At 39.9% G+C, this 13,791-nt stretch overlaps 2 protein-coding genes across 3 annotated transcripts in view; one reads left to right on the top strand and one right to left on the bottom strand.

Annotated features, from left to right (window-relative positions):
• The window catches only part of cstf1 (cleavage stimulation factor, 3' pre-RNA, subunit 1), a 148,246-nt gene that overhangs the window by 128,282 nt on the left and 6,173 nt on the right, over positions 1 to 13,791 (top strand). The window lies entirely within an intron of this gene.
• Positions 3,840 to 12,371, bottom strand: znf831 (zinc finger protein 831). 2 transcript variants are annotated; one of them, XM_033967038.2, is made up of 4 exons: positions 12,251 to 12,371; positions 7,431 to 11,247; positions 6,310 to 6,494; positions 3,840 to 5,368 (listed from the first exon to the last, which is right to left on the bottom strand). In XM_033967038.2, the coding sequence occupies exons 2-4, from the start codon at positions 11,197 to 11,199 to the stop codon at positions 4,682 to 4,684; spliced, it is 4,641 nt and encodes a 1,546-aa protein (XP_033822929.1). In that variant the 5' UTR covers positions 11,200 to 11,247; positions 12,251 to 12,371; the 3' UTR covers positions 3,840 to 4,681. The 2 variants fall into 2 exon arrangements, with proteins under 2 accessions (XP_033822929.1, XP_033822930.1); XM_033967039.2 differs by having other exon boundaries at positions 3,846 to 5,365.

Here is a 13,791-nt window from a genome sequence, read left to right as displayed (position 1 = left end):
AGGGCCTGGGGTATTTAGATAGAAAACTAAAGGAATGTTAAGCTGGGTGGCTAAAACAATGTTTTTCACACATTACCTACAGAACCAAGAATTGTATATTGGACATTTAGACCTCTCATTCCATTAGGATCCATAGAGAATCTAAGCAAACCCTTGTATAGGAGCTGAGCAGACCAGTTAAAACAATCCTTCTGAACAGTCTCCATGGCGATACATTATTTTTATGGCTTATTGTGGAACATTATAGCCAAAGGAACAACATTTCAATGGAAACAAGCAGGAAGAGTCCACATTAGAGGCAGGTTTGTGGAGATACAAGCAAGCTCACAGTATGGACACATGTTTTTAGTGCAATAAACACAACCAGCATGAAAAAAGTCATCATGGGGCAACAATTATAATGTGCAGTGACACTTGAAATAGAAGTGACATATCAGTTCTTGGGGCAACTTTGGATGGGGAATTGTTCTAAGGTACATCACAAAAAACACTGAACATCTTAACAGTGACACGGGGAACAGTGGCATGTTGCACCCTGAATGCTCTGATGTCGGTTGCGTGTATCCATGTACTTTAGTATGCTGTGCTACAGTCCAGATAAGCCAGAGCATTATAACTCACTAGCTGCACAGATCATGTTAAAGCCTCTGGTGAAGGGAGGAAGTACTTATGTTATATCTTTAGGGGGAAAGAGAGTAGGTATGGACGTGAAAAATCCTAGTATTGCTGCTTTATAAATAACACATGTTCCAGTATAGTTGTAGTAGTAGTGGTGGTGCACGGGCTTTCCTGTTCAAATCCAATTTCTCATACAAATGGAGGACACAAGCAATAGGTTAAACAATTTGGGATAAGTTCTTAAAATTGACTGAACTGCTAAAATTAAATTTACAACATAAACAAGCATTTTTCTTCAAAGTCAAGTGCACCCTGTTGTTTTATACATGTTTGTGCTTGGATGTTTGTAGAAAAGTCACGGTTACAGTTTTTAGGCAGTGTTTTCTGACCACTGTTGGCAGTTAGAAGACCAGTTGGACCCTGAAAATAAAGCACAAAACTCCAGATTCACTGTCTTAATACAGACACATCCACTAGTCTGATGGTTGGCAGTTAAATCCCTGTTTTTATTGTACGCTGTCATCGTGTATCTGTGCTAGCTGTGATGATAAAGACTGGGAGAGTGGGAGAATCTTTCCTTTTTTAGAGCATTTTGGGTGCTTCTGGATAAAAAGATGTAACCCGTTGTCTTCACACTCACACTGTCTCTTATCCTACGAAGCTGTAATAGCAGTGACCTGCCTAAACCATCTTCAATCTCTTATCGTACCATTATTTTTGCCTGAGACCACCCTGCATCACCTCTGATCACAGCAAAAGGAAATGACCCTGGAGTGCGCTGACTAAGTTCACTTGTAGATAGGTGCTTTGTTATTGCTCACAGTTTAGTTTTATTCTTTAACAGCAGCTTGTGTCTCTCATGCCAAGCAAAACCGCCTTATCACTGCATGTTATTCCACTGAAGATAAAAGGGATTTATGTTTCCTATTTGAGCTGGCTGCAGGCCGTCAAAGCTTAGTCTCATGCACTCATATCTATTAGCTACTGTCGATTACACAGTTTTTAAATGGCATAACCTACAGATATGTTGAATTATATGACCTATAAACTATTAACTATAAAATAAATAAAAATATATATATATATATCAGTGGAAACACAGCTGTACGATGTTGTGATGTACTGCTTGTGGATAGGGATTTGTTCTTAGTTCTTACAAATGCAGATCCCAAGAATACAGGATTACAAACGCATGAATGAGTGAAGATGAAGAACAACTTTATGCTATTTAAGAAATGCAAGAAGGTACAATCACGAAAGGATAAGGATGCCACTTATTCTGTGCCAGGTTTGTTCTCAATGAAAGAAGCCTATTTTTCAGGGTCAAACTGTGTTACATGGTTTAATTAAATGACCACTGACCAAAAACTTATTTCTCTCATGTGTTTCCCAATATGTAGTCCTCACAGACAGATAGTACTCAGTCACATTTACAAGTTACATTTACTTTAATAACCTTTTGTACTTTTCAGACTACTTTTACTTACTTCAGCTTGAGTAATATTTTTTATTTTATGTGAGCAACATTTTTGGTTATTCTTCCCACTGTAAGTGTAAGTCTGCAAGTGTAAAAAGTTTTGAGTTGACAGTACTAAATGATTTCAACATTTGTGTTACTTGCACAGCTCCTTCAGATATAATTTAGTTTGTCTCATTTTTGTCTATCCTTCGAAAATACCAGATTTTGCATATTATTTAATGTTTTGTCCTTGCAATTACATTAACTTTTTGTAAATTTAACAGTTACTCTCTGACTTTAGCAATACATTTCCCCAAATAATTTTTCAGTTTCAGTTGAGTAATTTCTCAGACCACTATTTCCTATTTCTACTTGACGTTACTTTTACTCGAGTACAGTTTTTGGCTACTCTTCCCATCTCTGCTCGTCTCCACATTGCTGATTGAGACTGCGTTACAGACCCGAAGGATAAAGTGCTGTCTAGTGTCTGGTTGAGTCCACATCAAGGGCAGTGAATTGAAAGCAGACCATTTGAAAGAATTGATCATGACAGAAGAATTAGCCCCCTCTGAGTGAGTTTATATGATCTGTCAGTGTACAGCAGCTGTGGAATTTGCAACTCATTCTTGTCATAGCCTTACACAGGTTCAGAGCCTTGTATCAGTTTTCTCATCCATCAAATTCACATATCTGAAATCTACTGAACAAGAAAATTACGTATTTTATTTATTTATTTATTTATTTTTCTCAACTTAATTACTGCCTGTATAATCGGCCTATGTCTGTAAATGAAAATAAATACAAATTTCAAAATGACTTCACACAAATGTTAAGTTGAAGTAACATTAACACAAACGCAAAGTTATCAAATAACTTTCCGTCAGTAAAAAGCATTAGGGATTTGTGGTTCACTGTTGAGCTGGTTATGTTTGTAGATGAATATTAAACTAAATAAATTACAAATTGCAATTAAAGCTAATTTAAAACAGAATACCCAGGACATGTAATCCAATTCCTCCCACTTGCAGTCACTGTGCCTGAGGTGTTGTGTTAGAGTGATTAGACAGACAGCCTCTCCTGACTCAGTCTCACAGGTGTGTCCCCAAGAGATCGTACTGTTCCTCAATACTATTTATGGATATTTATGTGGGCAAGTAGGCAGAACGTACTTATTATTATCCAAATGTCTCATGGTTGACACGGATAAGTGCTGACAGATTTACAGTGAGTGTTAAGTCATTCAAATGGATTACCTCAGTGGATGGTTCTCAGATAGAAAGACCTGCCCCAGATATATTAATTAATAACTTCATCTCAATAAGTTTATGATTTTTTTTCATCTGCTTCCTCACTTATTTAGATAATGACACAGTGAACCATTTAATGAACCGCACAATAAATTGACAGACTGAATAGGAAACAAAAACAAAGCGTTTGGTTTGTGTCTCTTCTTCCCACTTCTTTTCGAGCTTGTACAAGAACAGATTGTGAGATGTGCTTTAGGTGTGTGCTCGAAATAAATTAAAATAAACAAAAACTAATAAACAGACTTCAAATGACTTGACACATAAGCCTTTGGGTGGTGGGTGGGCGTTTACTCAACCCACGGCACCACTGGATGTGCCTAATTTGAAACAGAAAATATTTGCTGGCACAAAAAAGAGACGGTACAGTGATATTTATTTCAATAAACAAACATCTCATAGTAATTAGCTTTATAAATTAATCAAGTACAGAAGACCCAAAAGAGGAACTGACATTGCGGAAAATAACAATGATGCGACAGTGTAATAACTTTGATAATAAAATTACTTTGAACATTTAACTGAACGTGTATGCTCTGTACAAAAGAAATTACAGCTTCAATTTAGAATGAAAAGAACTGACACCGACAAAGTTAAGTTTGAAGTTATCGGACAACTGATACTTTGCAGTGACATCACGCTGGCGGTGTTTTGCATATATGTCTATGACGGAATGTTCAACACAGTTACCATGGTGACACAATGCACACATTAGCAAACACTGCCAAAAAGTTTTAAGATAGTCTGAAAACCCAAGAAAGAATACAAAATGGATTTAAACTACACATTTGAGGAGCATGTGAGCAGTGTGTCCGTTCATGGTCCTGTTTCAACCAAAATTTTGAGTTTGCTAACTGAAAACTGTTGGCTAATGCTAGCTAGCTTGTGACTGTATGCTATTTGAGAGGGACTTATTTAACAGTACAAAATCAGCTCACCTGTCCTAACTTTAGTCAGCTCTTAACTGTCAGATTGTGTTCAAATACAGCTCAGATTAAAGCTTTACTTGAGTAAAAGCTTCAGACAACTTCAGACAGAGCAGTGCCTACAGTTAGCTTCACATCCCCAGGAAATGTTGATGACATCAGCTGCAAAGTATCAATATTGATTAGAAAACTGCTCCTAAGAACAGACTCAATTTAAATATTCAACAAAACTTCTTTGGAAAAATGCATCAAGGTCCACATTTTCAATATAAAAGAAAAATTAATTTGTGATATTTGCAGTGTTTCAATTACAAATAATGCAAATTGTGCCTCATGGGCCTGTGAATAAATATAAACTTCTTGATTGTCATTTCCTACAGCTCAATGATAAGCTTCCCTTCATCATCACTGCTGCTGTCCTCCGCTTCCATACTGCTCTGCACCACCCGCACTGCCCCACTCAGAGTGTCGGTTGAGGGATAACTGAACGAATGACCCATCCCAAATAAAAGGGGGAACTTGTCACATGGCGGAGGTGGTTTGTCTTGGCTTATGTGCTCAGAGAAAATGGCATTGGTCTGCCTTGACATATTAAAACATGCAGAGCTGTTGGGCAGGTAGGCTTCTCTTGGTTCATTTGTATGGCTTTGAGACATATAGGCTGTTATCATGTGAGTTGTACCAGAGTTAACCATGGCATTGCAAGCTTCACTATCGTGTCTTTGGTCTTGCTGCTGAAATTGTCCAGCTTCCTGAAATCCTACCTCCAAAACCATCTTGTCATAGGGACCTTTATTTGGATTTGCTTGACTTAAAACAGAGACAGTTCCTATGTGTTGAGGCAAATAAGAGTTAGTCTTTACCAGCGACGTTGGTGGGACATTGCAGAAGTCGTTATTTGCCATTATGCTGCTGGACTGTAGATTTGGGTCTATGCCAGGGCGCTGTGAAGGGCACACACACAGTCCTGATTGTGTCTGGGAAAGATGCTGAAGTGGCTGCTGTTCTGATAGCCATCCATTTGGAAAGGAATCCACCCTGGCACTGGCCTCTTCTACCTGCTAATAAAAGTCAACCATTACTGAAAGACTAACACAATCACACATTGTGTATCACTCCAAAATATGTGTTCAGTAGGATAACCCCATCACATACCAGAACAATAGTGCAGGGAGCATCACAAAATATAAAACACATCAAACAGCAGGAGTTATGACAAAGGGGCCACTGTTACTCTCATTATTTTACATTAGCAAAAACATTGTATAAAATTGAGCATGAAGCTCCTAGAGTCAGTGTAATTTCACTGTGTGGCCGCGGGGTGTCCATTTTGATTTAATGAACTGCGTGTTAACAGTTACACATAATTTTGCTGTCATATATTTGTTCTTCAACAAATTTGTCAGAAATCTGTTTGTATACCAAAATTATGAAAAGGCTGGGGCTTTTTAAAAACCCACACGCAACATCATTGTGAGGCTGCCCCAGGGCAGCTATGACTGAGTACAATATCACTTTACAGAGGTACAACACCAATGTGCCACTTGTACCTTTATGATGTGTGTAGGTCTGTCATGGTAATATCGACTTATTGTTCAATTTATGAAAGCTTGAAGATTATTCTTTGTGGTCAATATTTATCGTGGGCACATTTTCTTTGCATTACTCCTTAATTTTTTAACTGTAAAAGGTTGAATGAATAACTTCTATGACTCGTTACGAATGCAAACTAATGACTAAAGTGTTTCATTCTGCCTTTTATCTATTGCAGCTCATGATTTAACAATATTACAATATTGTACATTTAGAAAAAAAAATTATATATATATATATATATATATATATATATATATATATATATATATATATATATATATATATATATATATATATATATATTTTTTTTTTTTTTTTTTTTTTTTTTTTTTTTTTTCAAACTTCAAATGTTGTTATCATGACAGGCCTAGATGTGTGCATTAAAAAAACACAGTCCAAAGCTCACCTGAGTGTCCAGCTGAATGTAAGTGAAGCCCTCTCTGTCTGTGCGAGGTGGCTCTGGTTTCTGCTCAGGCTGCTCCTCAGGCTGCTCCTTAGGTTGCTCTTCAGGCTGCTCCTCTTGCTGCTGCTCAGGGGTCCCACTGTGTGACTGTGGCTCCAGACGTCTAACAGATCCTCCTTCATTGCTCCCTGTGGAGATGGAAGAGATGGATGTTAAATGCATCCCAGATAGGTTTCAATATTCTGACCTTGGACCTTGGTTTGGACACCTCTGATCTATCATACCCCGAGTCAAAACAAAAGCAGTCACACATGTTCGGGGTGAACATACATACGTTTTGTGTTCATTTTTTAACTGTCTGAGGGGTGCAGAGGGCAAAGGGCCATTGCCCAGAGTCAGGTCTGACTAGACCTTCACTCCATTTTAACTTATGCCTCACCTTCACTGACTGTAAAGTGGCACATTGCTGCGGTTGGTGAAAGATCAAATTACTTTGTCACTAGGGACCATCTGGGGCGACTTGACCCATCACACACTGTACCGCTTCCCCTTATCTCAGGGATATTCAGTTTACCATGGGTCTTAGCTATAAACAATATCTTAATTGGTTTTATTTATTTTTATTTTATTTGTTTTTAAAGGCTATTGTATGTATTCTAATCTAAACAAAAAGCAGGGCCATCAGTAGGCTATTATCAGCAAAAAGTACCCCATACATTTGTCTCCTTTCACACTGGATTAGCCCATTGTATTTTTAGCATGCAAATAGTCTAAAATACTTAATTTTCAACAAGACAATGTCCAAGGTTTTGTGATCGAAATATATGTATTATTTCTACTTAATCTGCTGTCAGCGAATGGTTAATGCAATATCAAATGCTAACTCTATCCTCAGCGTAGCGCTATCGCCCATAGATCCATGGTCTACACTTCCCACCTTGTAAAAGGGTGCTGTAAAAAACGCACACAGAGACACACACACAGTTACTTGCTGCCACCTTGTGTTTAACATGGTGCAATACAGAAACATGTCTGAACACACTCCAGTCTCACTGCTGAAGCCTGCTACAGGGAATGAGTTTACTATGATGATTATAAACAAATGAACAGATTTTAATATTTACCTGTAGAATGGTCTGGAATATTTGTAGCAGCTGCTTTGGCCTCTTCAGTAGACACTGGAGTTACAGAGGCAGTCTGTTTAAACTCAGCTTCATGTGCCAGAGCTGATCCTTCTGAAAGTCCCACCTTGTCAGAGATTTGGTTAGTTTGAGATAGACTGAGTGACACCATGGAGAGCTGAAGACTGGTTCTGGTGACTGTTTCAGTTGAATTTCCAAAACACAGATCTTCATTTCTAAATGTTGTATGATTCTCCTCACACTTACGCACTCCATTGTTTACTGGACTATGGGGAGTACAAGTGACAGCTGCAGAGCTTGTATTGTGTTCGTCAGAGGTGTGTGAGAATAGCTCACCCCTGCTTTTCTCTACTTCTGGCAAGTGACAATCCTGGGCAGCAACTTTACAAAATTGAGTTTTTTGTGCAATTTTACTTATTTTCAAGATGTTGTCTTCGGGTGGGGCAACTGCCAACAACTCATCTCCCTCAGAAGTCCCATCCTTTGCGACCTTGTTTACTTGGCTGCAAATGTGTGGGTGTGTGGACAAGGCTGAAGGCTGACCAATGGGTTGACTCATGTGGACAGTTGGCCGTTCTTTTTCAGATTTATCACATATTGAAGGCTTAGCGCTGTCCTTGTTTAGTGGGTCCACTTCCTTGTTTGACACATGATGACTATGGCTGGTTTGTTTATCAGTGCCCACTGTTGTGTTGATTTTCACACCTTCTGTTGCAGCATGCACTTGTTCAGTTGGTATGTGCCTGCTACCTATTTGCTTCTCAATCTGTGGTTCAATAAGTGCCAACTGCTCGTCAGATATCATTTGAAAGCATATTTGAAGATCTGGTGTTTGAACATGAAACACTTTTGGCACAGTCTGCTGGCCAGGCACTAGTTGGCAAGGTATTACTGGGGTATTTGTGTCAGGGTTGAATGCAGTTTGTGGTTGCAAAGGTGATGGGGAACTTTTCTGTGATGCCTCATGTTGCTGTGTGGGTACAAAAGCAGTAAAAGCAGCAGGAGATGATTGGGTTCTATGGATGGGGGTGAAAGAGACACTATTATTTTTCGTAGTTGTTGGAACTCCAGCTTCAAATGGGGACGATTGTATTGTTGTACTGAAAAGCCCTGCATGGGAATTCCGTAAACTGGAGGTGGTTTTTGTGTCTGCCACGGGACACTTGTAAACCAGAGGAGAAATTGCATTGATATGGCTGGCAGTGCATGGCATAGATTTGCTTAGTAAGAAACTGCAATTACTGGATGTGATATTCTGGTGAGTCCAAATTAAAGTGTCTTTCTTTGACGCTGTAGTTGTGACAGTAGATGCAGATACAGATACAGAGACGATGTTATTTTGTGTTAGTTTAGATCCAACCTGTATTGATGAATTAGAATCGTACTCCTGAGAATTAGGCAACTTAAGCTGGTACTTGGGCATAAAACTGTTTTGAGCAGCAGTGGTAATAGACGTGGCTGGTGTGTTGGTAACAGGTAGTGCATTTATATTGATTGTATTTGTTGGAAAAAGTGACACAGGAGTTGAATTTGGTTGAATGTTTATATTGTTGAGTTGTGGCTGAGGAAGGTTTTGCTCAGTCTCCATCCCCTGGGAACATAGTTTCTCATCAGTTCTTTGTTTTTTTCTGTCAGAGGGAACGTTCACTTGACTTTGAGAGACAGAGCAAGAAGTTTTAAAATTGCTTGCCTCACTTCTTTTATTGGTATCTATATTTAGGTTTGGTGTCAAAGAAAGAAAAGACAATGGAAGTACTGACAAAGACAAATTTCTCCGAAGAGGCATTTTCTGGGTGGTGGATGATGCTAAAATATGATTAGTTTGTGTATTAAAACTTACATTTGGCATTAGTTGAAGTTTGGCAGGATATGTTTCAAGGTTGTGCACTGTTGCACTTCTGACTAAGCTAGGGCTTGACACTACAGTAGTTTCACAGTGTCCCGCTGAGAGACGTTTTTGTAGACTCTGAATGACCTCGGGATTAGGTAAAGATTTAGATCCCTTGGCAGCCTTGTTCTCACCACCTCTCTCCATCTCGTACAACTTCTTGAATGTTCCACCTCCGTACATGTACCACTTGTTGTAAGCAAACTTCTGTGCTTTCTTCCTCCGGAACTTTCTGCTGCTTGTATCTCCACAAATATCACCAGCCTCACCGTGGCATGAGAGACTGCCAGTGCACGCCTCCTCTACAGATGAGTTCTTGCAGAGAGCGTCTGTTGCGTGGTTGCAGTCTACAGCAGCTTGGCGAACCAAGGGCCGGTGGGTGGACAATTGCTGGTTCACAGACTTCATAGAGAAACTTGTTGGATTTATCTGGCCTGAACTTCCTCGTCTAAAAAGTGTTGTGTAATCTCTATGATACGAGGAGGAGGTAGGACTGCTCCGGTCAGACTGGAGGAGGTTCACACTGAAGGGCAGGGAGTTGCTTCTAGTTAGCGGTGCATGTTCTACTGATGATGACTGCTGTGTTGGAACAGAGTTGTGCAAACCCGGTCTCTTATTTCTTTGAGGGTTTGATATCTTACTAATCCTCATGTCAAAATGGAAAGAGTCTTTGTAAGTGTATGGCATAGGAAGGTCAATACTGCCTTGCTTTGACAGTGCTGTCTTTCGAGGCCTTACGTTTTCCAGATGTTTATCCTCCACTACGGCACTATTCTGTGAGATCAGTTTGGTTATGCGCTCTTCCAGGCTCTTGTTCTCCTGCTCCTTTATGGCATTTTTATCTTCCTGATTCTCTTTCTGGCTGGCAGACTCCTCACCATGCTCCGCAGTGGTCTCGGTCAGAGAGTCCATGCTGTGGTCAGGTAGCAGACTCCCTGGGCTGGGGTAGTGCTCACTGCTCTCACTGAAACCTGAGTCAGTGCTCTCGTGGCTTTGGGATTTGCTGCTAGACCCAGAGCTCTCCCACTGTTTGGAAAACAGAGTTGCCTCTTGTCTCTGAAGGACAACATGGCGGTTTGTTGAAGGAGGGCGTTCTGTTGTTGGTTTGTCACCTGGTTGCGAGACCTTTGCTTGCTCTTGTGCCTTTGCACTTAAATTTTTTTCATTTATCTCCAATGTTTGAGTGCCAACAGGTGTCTTTTCAGTAGCCAAATGTAAATTGGCATCCCTCTCTATGCCAATACACTCACTTTGATCACTTTGCTCATCCACAAATAAACTGTTAGTCTCTGTTGAGCGGGACAAGCTGTCCATGCTGCCCATGCTTCCCATGCTGCCCATGCTGCCCATGCTGCCCAGGGTGCTGTGCTCAGACTCAGATGATAGTCGTGCATGAGCCTGGGTGCGCTTGTGCTTGTAGAGGTTGCTCTGAGTTTTAAAAGACACTCCACAGACCGTGCATGGGTATGGCCTCTCCCCGGTGTGGCAGCGGAGGTGCTTTTCCAGCACACTGGGCTTCATACAGTCCCGTCCACAATGAGGACACAAGTGTTTTCCTGCTGATTTGGGTTTAGCGGCAGGGGGGGAGGCTGTCACGCTCAGCCCGGGCTGAAGTCCACTAGCGATGTGTAGCGTCAGGAAAGGCAGCGTCTCCTTAGAGTAAAGCGGCGGCATGGTCAGATGCAGAGTGCTGGGGTCTGCTACAGCCAGAGGAGGCTGGGGGAGTGGGTGAGAGGGCAGAGCAGGCACTGTGTGGATGTACACAGCCGTCAGAGGGGCCTGTATCTCCATCCTCCGCTCCGTCTGCGCTACCACTGAGCTCATGTGAGCAGCACTCGCCAATTCAGGCTTACCAGTCTCCATGGTAACAGGGCTGCTGTCGTGATGCACCAGAGCCTGGTCTCTATTTACCTGGAAGAGAGAAACAGTTTGTGTCAGACATCGACTTTATCACTATTTACAATTGCTCAGTTCAGTTATTTCTCTAGAAATATAATAATGTATGAATAACAACTTTTTGTTTCAACAAGACAGAACAACATAAATATAATATGATTCATTTTATATTTTACTAAGCCATGTGTTCAAAGATTACATACTGCGGACAAATTAAGAAAAATACTGCCCAAAATCACTTACTCTTCACCTTGCTGTGCAGTTAGTTCTTTGCAATCAGATACACTATAATTTTGTTACCAATTAACTAAATTACAGTGACTAAAAGCATGCATTCAAGGAAGCATGGGTTGCCTTGGAAATAGTTATTGACAGTTGCAAGTAATGTTGAAGGAGGGCTCAAGAGTTTGATCTAAAGTTTCTATCAATTTGCATACAACACATAAGGTTGCCTCTATGTACACTATTACAAACATGAGAAGATGGTATAATAATAATAGCTTTGTGCAGTGCATGGTGTTGCTTCATCATCTGTGCATCTGTTTGTGGAAATAAACAGTGTGCGTTTGCAGCATGCTTCCTGTTGCTGTTCTAGACTTTCATGTGTGGTGATGGTGTGTTCCCTTTATGCACCACCTGTAGAATCACTGCCACTCTAACAATTGCATGAAACTTTCTGGAATAGGCTACATATATAGGCAGTTACCTTTAAGTTATTGTTCCCTTTCAGTGTAAGCTTTTTCACTTCCTCTTGACTATGTAAATATGCCACAGTTTGCCGTGCTATGCAAAAAATGTTGTACTATTATAAAACACTATTCCCACTACTGTGTATTTGTGTCAGTAAAGTTTGAAGGTTCTTAAATAATAATTGTAGCCTATTTCATAACAAGTGCCTTTTTATATTGTCTGCTGTTGTTGTCATCAGTTTTTGGCTTTGGTGTGAAAGTTTGACATCCTATTTCTCCCTACTGACATGAAGCAACTGAAATAATAATAAGTTTAGATTATTCCTTACCTTTTAACCATGTCCAAGCACACAGTCCTGTGATGGCGCCATCCGTTTTATATCCCTACCAGGCCGTCTCATTCCCCTCAGTCAGACTGCAGCTCTGTGACACGACATGAGGAAGGAGAACAAATGCAAATGTGAGGGAAGATGCACAGAGAAGGTTACGAGGCAGAGAGGAGGAGGCAGAAGCAGGCTGGGCGCTCGGCTGCTCGGTGGGTGGGTGGTTAGTTGTCAAACAAAGACTTCCGGAGAACAAGTTGAACACAGTGATGAGCAGCAATGAAAGAGAACACAGGAAGGCCCTGACATGTATTTGTATATCAGTCTGTGGTGTCAAATTATGGAATAGGTTGAATGAAAACTTAAGAGACTACTAAAATGTGAACCAAACCAGAAGTATAAAAACATATGTAGGCATGGTTACAGGTATGGTGAAAAGAGGCATATTTTAATCAAGAAAACACTGTGTTTTTCTTTCATTGATATTTTAAATGATTAATTTAACTGAATGAACAGTGATTCATGTTATTTAATGACTGCAGTGAAGGAAGATACAAAATAAAACATTCTCGCAAATGTTTTGCATTTCCACTTCCAAAATTTAAATAATGTTGCTATTACTTAGAACATGCATCCTGTTTGACAGTGTAGAAGAACTTTACACACAATAACACATTCATGCACATAGCATATACAAAACAATATCCCTTTGGAAACATTAACTTACTACTTACCTACTTTTTTAAAATACTTTATATTTTATACATTTTAACTTATTTACTTACCTGCTTACTTACTTATTTCTGTATTACTATGTTTTCTTTCACTACAGTCTCCGTTCTGTGCGCATGCTACAAGCTTTAGATATGACCATACAGTCTATGGACATGACATGTTATCAGTAAATGTAGATCAGTACACCAGCTAGATGTAGATTTTGAGCAGCTTCCCCTTCTGTAAGGGTGTGGAACATTTTATGAATCATATTTTGTCTCATAATCAAATGCTGAATAATGTTGCAGTGCATTTCACGGACATATTTTCTTTCTGCAAATAGACAACAACATGTGCTGTGGATATTGTTGTGTATTTTATTTTACAAATAGCATAAACACAACATATCAATTGATTGCAGCTGCATAACACTTTGGCACATAAATATAAGTATTACATGAATGTTCAGACCTGCACAGTGTAAATCACCTCTGTGTTCCAGGCTACAGTTACATACACACACCTCCTACCTCCCACTCAGTGCTCATACACCCACATGTGCAGGGGGCAGCACACACAGCACGCAGGGATATGGGCTTTCACTCTATCAAACAACAAATGCACCCTACTTCCTCCTTGACCGCATTCTTTATTGCACTATAGGAGTAGCTCACACATTTTTTTTTTGTTTTTCCCTCATTGTCTTTCTTTCAGTAGCATGCTCTGCATTTGCTCCCTGTTAGTCCATCACTTCATATGTGCCTTCTTTTTATAGTTCACTACAGCACTGAGTGAAGACAAAACATAGAGAAATAGGCAAATATTATATGAAT

This window comes from Periophthalmus magnuspinnatus, chromosome 5 (genome assembly GCF_009829125.3).
Source record: "Periophthalmus magnuspinnatus isolate fPerMag1 chromosome 5, fPerMag1.2.pri, whole genome shotgun sequence".
NCBI lineage: Eukaryota > Metazoa > Chordata > Actinopteri > Gobiiformes > Gobiidae > Periophthalmus > Periophthalmus magnuspinnatus.
The sequence above is the reverse complement of the archived record's forward strand: the minus strand, read 5'-3'. Positions and strand labels throughout refer to the sequence as shown.

Excerpts from the sequence above, each read along its gene's own strand:
- znf831 (XM_033967038.2), bottom strand. The coding sequence starts at position 11,199 with ATGGAGACTGGTAAGCCTGAATTGGCGAGTGCTGCTCACATGAGCTCA. Across the intron at positions 6,495-7,430 it reads TATTCCAGACCATTCTACAG|GGAGCAATGAAGGAGGATCT; the intron begins GTAAATATTAAA and ends CCATCTCCACAG. Across the intron at positions 5,369-6,309 it reads ACATTCAGCTGGACACTCAG|CAGGTAGAAGAGGCCAGTGC; the intron begins GTGAGCTTTGGA and ends GACTTTTATTAG.